The following is a 9,341-nucleotide window of genomic DNA, read 5'->3' as shown; positions in this document are numbered from 1 at the left end:
AAAAAAAAAAAAAAAAAAAAAAAAAAAAAGCAAGGGTTGCAATTCTAGTCTCTGATAAAACAGACATTAAACCATCAAAGATCAAAAGAGACAAAGAAGGCCATTACATAATGGTAAAGGGATCAATTCAACAGGAAGAGCTAACTATCCTAAATATATATGCACCCAATACAGGAGCACCCAGATTCATAAAGCAAGTCCTTAGAGACTTACAAAGAGACTTAGACTCCCATACAATAATAATGGGAGACTTTAACACCCCACTGTCAACATTAGACAGATCAACGAGACAGAAAGTTAACAAGGATATCCAGGAATTGAACTTACCTCTGCACCAAGCGGACTTAATAGATATCTACAGAACTCTCCACCCGAAATCAACAGAATATATATTCTCAGCACCACATCACACTTATTCCAAAATTGACCACATAGTTGGAAGTAAAGTACTCCTCAGCAAATGTAAAAGAACAGAAATTATAACAAACTGTCTCTCAGACAACAGTGCAATCAAACTAGAACTCAGGACTAAGAAATTCAATCAAAACCACTCAACTACATGGAAACTGAACAACCTGTTCCTGAATGACAACTGGGTACATAACGAAATGAAGGCAGAAAGAAAGATGTTCTTTGAAACCAATGAGAACAAAGATACAACATACCAGAATCTCTGGGACACATTTAGAGCAGTGTGTAGAGGGAAATTTATAGCACTAAATGCCCACAAGAGAAAGCTGGAAAGATCTAAAATTGACACCCTAACATCACAATAAAAAGAACCAGAGAAGCAAGAGCAAACACATTCAAAAGCTAGCAGAAGGCAAGAAATAACTAAGATCAGAGCAGAACTGAAGGAGATCAAGACACAAAAAAAACTCCAAAAAAATCAATGAATCCGGGAGCTGGCTTCTTGAAATGATCAACAAAGTTGATAGACTGCTAGCATGACTAATAAAGAAGAAAAGAGAAGAATCAAATAGATGCAATAAAAAATGATAGAGGGGATATCACCACTGACCCCACAGAAATACAAACTACCATCAGAGAATACTATAAACACCGGTATGCAAATAAACTAGAAAACCTAGAAGAAATGAATGAATTCCAGAACACATACACTCTCCCAAGACTAAACCAGGAAGAAGTTGAATCCCTGAATAGACCAATAGCAGGCTCTGAAATTGAGGCAATAATTAATAGTCTACCAACCAAAAAAAATCCAGGGCAAGATGGATTCACAGCTGAATTCTACCAGAGGTACAAGGAGGAGCTGGTACCATTCCTTCTGAAATTATTGCAATCAATAGAAAAAGAGGGAATCCTCACTAACTCATTTTATGAGGCCAACATCGTCCTGATACCAACGCCTGACAGAGATATAACAAAAAAGGGAATTTTAGACCAATATGCCTGATGAATATTGATGCAAAACCCTCAATAAAATACTAGCAAACTGAAACCAGCAGTACATCAAAAAGCTTATCCACCATGATCAAGTGGGCTTCATCACTGGGATGCAAGGCTGGTTCAACATTCACAAATCAATAAACGTAATCCAGCATATAAACAGAACCAAAGACAAAAACCATGTGATTATCTCAATAGATTCAGAAAAGGTCTTCGACAAAATTCAATAGCCCTTCACGCTAAAAACTCTCAATAAATTCAGTATTGATGGAACGTATCTCAAAATAATAAGAGCTATTTATGGCAAACACACAGCCAATATCATACTGAATGGGCAACAACTAGAAGCATTCCCTTTGAAAACTGGCACAAGTCAGGGATGCCCTCTCTCACCACTCCTATTCAACATAATGTTGGAAGTTCTGGCTAGGGCAATCAGGCAAGAGAAAGAAATCAAGGGTATTCAGTTAGGAAAAGAAGAAGTCAAATTGTCCCTGTTTGCAGATGACATGATTGTATATTTAGGAAACCCCATCATCTCAGCCCAAAATCTCCTTAAGCTGATAAGCAACTTCAGCAAAGTCTCAGGATACAAAATCAATGTGCAAAAATCACAAGCATTCTTATACACCAACAACAGACAAACAGAGAGCCAAATCATGAATGAACTCCCATTCCCAGTTGCTTCAAGGAGAAAAAAATACCTAGGAATCCAACTTACAAGGGATGTAAAGAACCTCTTCAAGGAGAACTACAAACCACGGATCAGTGAAATAAAAGAGGACACAAACAAATGGAAGAACATATCATGCTCATGGACAGGAAGAATCAGTATTGTGAAAATGGCCATACTGCCCAAGGTCATTTATAGATTCAATGCCATCCCCATTAAGCTACCAATGACATTCTTCACAGAATTGGAAAAAACTGCTTTAAGTTTCATATGGAACCAAAAAAGAGCCCGCTTGGCCAAGACAATCCTAAGCCAAAAGAACAAAGCTGGAGGCATCACACTACCTGACTTCAAACTATACTACAAAGCTACAGGAACCAAAACAGCATGGTACTGGTACTAAAACAGAGATATAGACCAATGGGACAGAACAGAGCCCTCAGAAATAATACCACACATCTACAGCCATCTGATCTTTGACAAACCTGACAAAAACAAGAAATGGTGAAAGGATTCCCTACTTAATAAATGGTGCTGGAAAAATTGGCTAGCCGTAAGTAGAAAACTGAAACTGGATCCTTTCCTTACTCCTTATACAAAAATTAATTCAAGGTGGATTAGAGACTTAAATGTTAGATCTAAAACCATAAAATCCCTAGAAGAAAACCTAGGTAATACCATTCAGGACATAGGCATGGGCAAGAACTTCATGTCTAAAACAGCAAAAGCAATGGCAACAAAAGCCAAAATTGACAAATGGGATCTAATTAAACTAAAGAGCTTCTGCACAGCAAAAGAAATTACCATCAGAGTGAACAGGCAACCTATAGAATGGGAGAAAATGTTTGCAGTCTACTCACCTTACAAAGGGCTAATATCCAGAACCTAGAAAGACTTCAAACAAATTTACAAGAAAAAAATGAACAACCCCATGAAAAAGTGGGCAAAGGATATGAACAGACACTTCTGAAATGAAGACACTCATACAGCCAACAGACACATGAAAAAATGCTCATCATGACTCGCCATCAGATAAATGCAAATCAAAACCACAATGAGATACCATCTCACACCAGTTAGAATGGCAATCATTAAAAAATCAGGAATCATTAAATTTAATGGCAATCTTTAAAAAACAGGTGCTGGAGAGGATGTGGAGAAATAGGAACACTTTTACACTGTTGGTGGGACTGTAAACTAGTTCAACCATTGTGGAAAACAGTGTGGCGATTCCTCAAGGATCTAGAACTAGAAATACCATTTGACCCAGCCATCCCATTACTGGGGATATACCCAAAGGATTATAAGTCATACTACTATAAAGACGCGTGCATATGCATATTTATTGCAGCACTATTCACAATAGCAAAGACTTGGAATCAACCCAAATGTCCATCAGTGACAGACTGGATTAAGAAAATGTGGCACATATACACCATGGAATACTATGCAGCCATAAAAAAGGATGAGTTCGTGTCCTTCGTAGGGACATGGATGATGCTGGAAACCATCATTCTCAGCAAACTATTGCAAGAACAGAAAACTAAACACCGCATGTTCTCACTCATAGGTGGGAATTGAACAATGAGATCACTTGGACACAGAAAGGGGAACATCACACACCGGGTCCTATTGTGGGGAGGGGGTGGGGGGAGGGATAGCATTAGGAGATATGCTTAATATAAATGACGAGTTAATGGGTGCAGCACACCAACATGGCACATGTATACATATGTAACAATCCCGTACATTGTGCACATGTACCCTAGAACTTAAAGTATAATAATTAAAAAAAATCTTTTACTGTAAAGGATCCTACTACTTAAATTAATAATTACTGTGTTCTTTTAGCCTTTCAATGTTATTTTGCTTTTATGTTGTTATCTAGTTACAAAGTTAACTTTATTATTTCCCCAAGACATTTTTGTAAATAGGATGAAAGTCTCAAAGGTTTTAATTACCTCAGTTCAACAGGAGTTACTAGTATTTCTAACACTAGCACTTCAATTCTAATTATCATTCCAAACTGGGCTTTGGATTTCTTTCATTTGAATCTCTCTTATATTTACTATTTTAAGTGATGCTCTGGAAATTTCACCTTTATGAGGCTATGTTCTGGGATTTAGTATTTATCCAACAAAGATGAAATGATTAAAGAAGCAGATAGATAATTAAACTATTCAGGTTAGGTGTTCTAAAACCTAATAGACGTCATTAAAAATTAAATTAGAAAGCCAGATTTCTCATTATTATTTTCTCAAATTCACAGAATGCTCATTTTGCTATATGCATGGTTTCTTTTAAATGATAATACAAAGTCTCTTATTACAAACTCAACAATTGCTACAATATAAACCCCGCAGTTTTCTCATTAGTAATTCTTTCTTCAAATTCACACAATGTTCATGTTGTTACATGCCCAATAGCTTTTAAATGTTCATGAGAAAGATCTTATTGCTAAGTTTTAGGATTACTGAAATCACATCTGCCATTATAATTTACTAGAAAACTCAGGAAAGTTCTTACAATATACCATTTCAGCTAAGTAGGTAGGTTATTTTAAAAATTCAAATCTTCTGGCATATATTCCGACTTATAAAGAGTAACTATGCTAAATAAAATTACAATGTACATTGTGTTTTCAATACAGGTGTTCAAAGTGAACCATGGGCAAAATATTCACATTTCTTAATAAAATGGCAGAGTAGCCCATGAAAGAAACAATTACTGAAATGTTCTAATCTGGAAAAGAAATGTACAGCTTTCCACAAAATGCTGTTTTTGTTTGTTTGTTTGTTTTCTTTTTAGTTTCCTTTTTTTTTTTTGTCTTTATTTTTTGAGACAAAGACTTATTCTGTCACCCTGTCACCCAGGCTGGAATGCTGTGGTGTGATCTCAGCTCTGCCTCCTGCGTTCAAGCGATTATTTTGCCTCAGTCACCTGAGTAGATGGGATTACAGGCATACGTCAGCATGCTCGGCTAATTTTTGTATTTTTAGTAGAGATGGAGTTTTGCCATTGTCAGTCATGCTGGTCTTGAACTTCTGGCCTCAAGTGATCCACCTGCCTCGAACTCCCAAAGTACTGAGATTACAGGCGTGAGTTACCGTGCCCGACCACAAAATTCATTAAATACATAATCTATGTGGGAGCAAAGGCAAATATAGAAAGGAAAACCAAATGCCCTGAAGGAGAAGCACAGTGTGGGCTGGGACACCTCCTTCGAGGTCAAACAAATCTAAAATACACTGCGGCAATGCCTCTCCAGTTGCTTCTTCAAGGGTAGAAAGTGCTTTTCACCTCCTCAGTGAGTTCACAGATACCCTGTGTGGTCCAGATACCAGAAGATTTAGACAAATCCCATGTCATACTTAGTCCAAGATGCTTGGGAGACTCACTGAAGTGCAGCCTTTCCTTCTATCCAGCCTGTTACAGTACAGCTTGATCTGGTCTGAGATCCCAGTCTCAGATTTTGTTTTATCTAATCCCACAATACTTCTAGGTGCCCTCGTGACAGTTGCAAAACCTCTAAACCTCCCTTAAATTACATAAATTAAACAGTCTCTTAATGTCTCTCCTTGCCATGCCATGGTTTGCTGCCACCAAGTTAGAGTAATTCTGTCTGTCATTACTCAGACCTCTGACTTAAAATGGCTCTCTCCTGATGGTAAAACCTGAATCATCCTGTGCCTGCCCAACATCCTCCCTTCTATAGGCCACCAGAGCTTGGGGGTAGAGAAAAATCCTTGAGAAAAGCCGTGACTCTTTCTTTCCCCTCATTTCCAATACAGAGGGTGAAAAAGAAACAGCATTTTCCTACTTATCTAAAAACTAGCAAACTCACTTTTTTTCCACTTCAAGCTGTAAAAGAAATCATGAGTTGCATATTTATAGCATCCTGAAAAATTGTCCAGGCGTCATAAATTACATTTATTTTTTACTATATTCAAAGATCCCCACCCACAACAGAAAGACCAACAGAAAATATGTTTGGGGACTACTTTACTTCTACACTGACTGAATAGTCACAATGCAATATATTACCTTTATTAATCTTTTTTTTGTTATGAATATAATTTTTAAGTAGAGGATAAGGTAGACTTGTCACAAGAAAATGAAACAGTCTGTTTTTCAAGCTATTACTTTTGTACTTGCTTTGGAATTACAATATAGACATTTTGTCAAATGTCCTCAGACTCTCCAGTTTGACAAATGTTATTTCACTCCCTGTCCTTTTCTAAGACATGTTTACCTTTTCCGTTGTTCTAAAATATGTCGTTCATATAATACAAAATTAAAACTCTAATAGAAAAATGTGTCACATGAAAGAATAACAAATCCTCCAATTCTAATCTAGTTTAAACACATAAAGCTTCATGACAACTTGTCAGCTACATTATCATTGATAGTTTTGTTAAAAACCTTGTAAGTTTTTACTGTAAATTTGAAGATAGGTTTTTATGGTAAATTTTATGGTAAATTTGAAGATACTTAGACTTCCTTTCTCTACCCCCTTCTACCTCTCACCCACACGAAAAACTGAGGCAATTAAGCAAAGATATAATTCTAATTATCAAGTCATTAGAAATGGCATTTCACTCTGAAAATTTGATGGAATAAGCACATATTCCTAATAAACATCATAAGCAAAAAAAAATTTTTTCACAATCAGATAACAATAATAAATGAAACTAAGGAAAACATACACTGAGCTTAGAAGTGTCCACATGAAAGTAACAATTTCTAGATTGACACCACATGTTTCCCTTTTGGTGATATTTTGGTTTGTCTAACTCTTTAATCTCAAAGCATGAGACAGATGATTTGACTTTCATTTTATTTTGTGTTATGCAGGTCTGAATAAAGAAGGAATTCATTTCTTAGGAGTTCTTCCTAATTGCTCTCTCTATCTGCTTGTAACAGCTTTAAAATGAGCCCATCACAATGGCTACCTTGTAATGAATAAGCTGTTTTCCATTGACATTATCTGGATTTTTTTGACCTAGGCAAAGTAATTTGTCCACATTTTGGCACAACAGAGGTTGCTTCTTCCCTTCCTATTGATCGGTAGTAATTCACTCTTATTCAATCAACATTCAAACTTATACCAAAGCATGAATCCTCTTATCCTTCATTAGCTCTTGAGCTTACATTATGATTAACTTCGTGGAAAGATCAACTTACCTGGCACAAACTCTCTGCTGAATCTGCCATTCTGAATAGGCATTCCTTTGCCTTTGCTGTTGGGTAGTACTTAATTTTGGTTGTGGCTTTAATGATTCCATCACAGTAGACATTGACATGGACTGAACCAGCAGGAAACTCTTATGAAAATAATAAACAAGAGTTAGGGGCAGAGTATTTAATGCATATTCATACTATTACATCTTTTAGAGAATATAAAAGAAGTCTTTAAAAATTCATAACACTTTTACTAATCTCTAGCACTTAAAATCATTTTTAAAATTCTTGGTAGTTGGAAACCACAAAATGAAATGTACAATTTTAGACTTAATTGCTTTAAAAAAACTTAAAATACAAAACGTATACTAAAATAACAATAAAAGTAAAGCACTAAATTATTTGTCCCTACTTACTTACTAATATAACTTTTCTTTAACATTCTATAATCTTGACATAATTCTTTAGAATTTGGAAACGTATAGCCATTTATCAAAAGTTAGGTATTTATTATTTATCTTATGAAAACAATTTAACTAATTACAGGCAAGTTTCTCGAAATTGTAATTTGAAAGAGTACAGCTGATTTAAATTATACAACTTGTATTCAGTTGACTACAATGAAAAACCCTGGGAAAGGCAAGGTTTAATGCCCAGATACTAAAGTAGTATTTACATCATACATTCATCTAAAGCCTTTTTGAGAACAAATTGTTCAAAATGAATGATACACTACATTGTGAACTGTGCTGTAATATATGAGCAGCATTAAAGTTATATAAGAATTTAGGACTGTCTATGAAAGAATACCAAAAAACAATCAATAAAAAAGTTATTATGTTTTAGTGTAAGAAAAGTAAACAAAATGTAATTCTTTAAATTCATTTATGGAACAAATTTTAAGAGCTTTTAATCTGTCATTGAGATACTTCCCAAGTTCTCCCAGAAAACTGTCACTCAAATATCTAGGGTTAGGAATAAGTCATTAAATATAAGAGCTTTGAATATTTAAAAGTTTTTAAGGTTTAAGTATTAATTTCACTTTATCTCATGAAGCTGTTAAAGGACTTCTTATAATATTGCTGAAGAAAATTTAAATGCAGCAAAAGCAATCTTAAGCTTAACTAGGTCGAGGAGCTGAAATTTCTTCCTCTCATATTTCTTGACTAGATGCCTTGCCTGTATTACAATGATGTATGTAGAAAAATAGGAGCTCTCTCTTCCCAAAGAAGCATTCATCCAATAGAGAATGAAAGGGAAACTACAACAAACAAAAATGAAAGTTTTAAACCACATCTCATCAGCTAAAGCAGTATGCATATGGTAAAGGGGGTTCTAGAGTTATTGGAGTCAAATGAAATCAATTTCAGTAGATTTAATAAAGATAAATTTCAATGTAAATGTTATGATAAGTCATAAAAATTATTTTGAAAGAAGATATTAATTTTGTTTATCACAAAAGAGATTTGGAGTTTTACCATGGAGAGTTAACCTTTTGAAAGAAAATCAGGTAATGAATCATGAGAGGTATATGGTGAGATTTGCTTGGTAGTTTTTTGATACAGAGTAGATAAATATTCTATATTTTTTTAATCTAACATGAAACTGAACTGATTTATTCTTATATATTGAGTCCTTAGTTAACTCAAAATTTTACCAGTGCATCTACTGATAATGATGTCGATTTTAGAGTAATCCTCCAAGGAGATGCCTTTTAAAGTGTTGTGTTTGCTGTATACATTCTCATATTTGTTAAATGGCAGTTATTAAATCAATACCTAATTACTGGTCCCAACTATATGTCACAGAGAATGCCTTATAGATTCATATGGTTGGAAGGCCTCCTCAGTAATACATTATTGAACTGACCTTTACATGAGCAGTACCCCGTACTGCTTGAACATTATTTTACTTTAATTTTGGTTCACTATGATGACTGTATTTTACAGCTTCTCAGTAAAAATAAAAACCAATTAATGTAAGGACTCAAATAGAAGAGAGTAAAATTAAATGTTGTTTACCATCTGGACGAAAGTATTCAAGCAACACCTAACCCTGTAAGTACACACAAATACAG

The 9,341-nt window shown here is 34.9% G+C and overlaps 1 protein-coding gene across 7 annotated transcripts in view; it reads right to left on the bottom strand.

The window, feature by feature from the left end:
- The window catches only part of LOC113224983 (B-cell scaffold protein with ankyrin repeats), a 227,903-nt gene that overhangs the window by 136,873 nt on the left and 81,689 nt on the right, over window positions 1-9,341 (bottom strand). For all 7 annotated transcript variants that reach the window (XM_026455030.1, XM_026455025.1, XM_026455026.1 and 4 more), the window contains one exon: window positions 7,268-7,407. In XM_026455030.1, the coding sequence (XP_026310815.1) occupies window positions 7,268-7,407 (140 nt within the window). The remainder of the gene's footprint in view (window positions 1-7,267; window positions 7,408-9,341) is intronic.

Source organism: Piliocolobus tephrosceles, chromosome 3, assembly GCF_002776525.5.
Source record: "Piliocolobus tephrosceles isolate RC106 chromosome 3, ASM277652v3, whole genome shotgun sequence".
In the NCBI taxonomy this organism is placed as follows: Eukaryota; Metazoa; Chordata; class Mammalia; order Primates; family Cercopithecidae; genus Piliocolobus; species Piliocolobus tephrosceles.
Note: the sequence above shows the minus strand (reverse complement) of the source record. Positions and strands in the feature narration are given on the sequence as shown.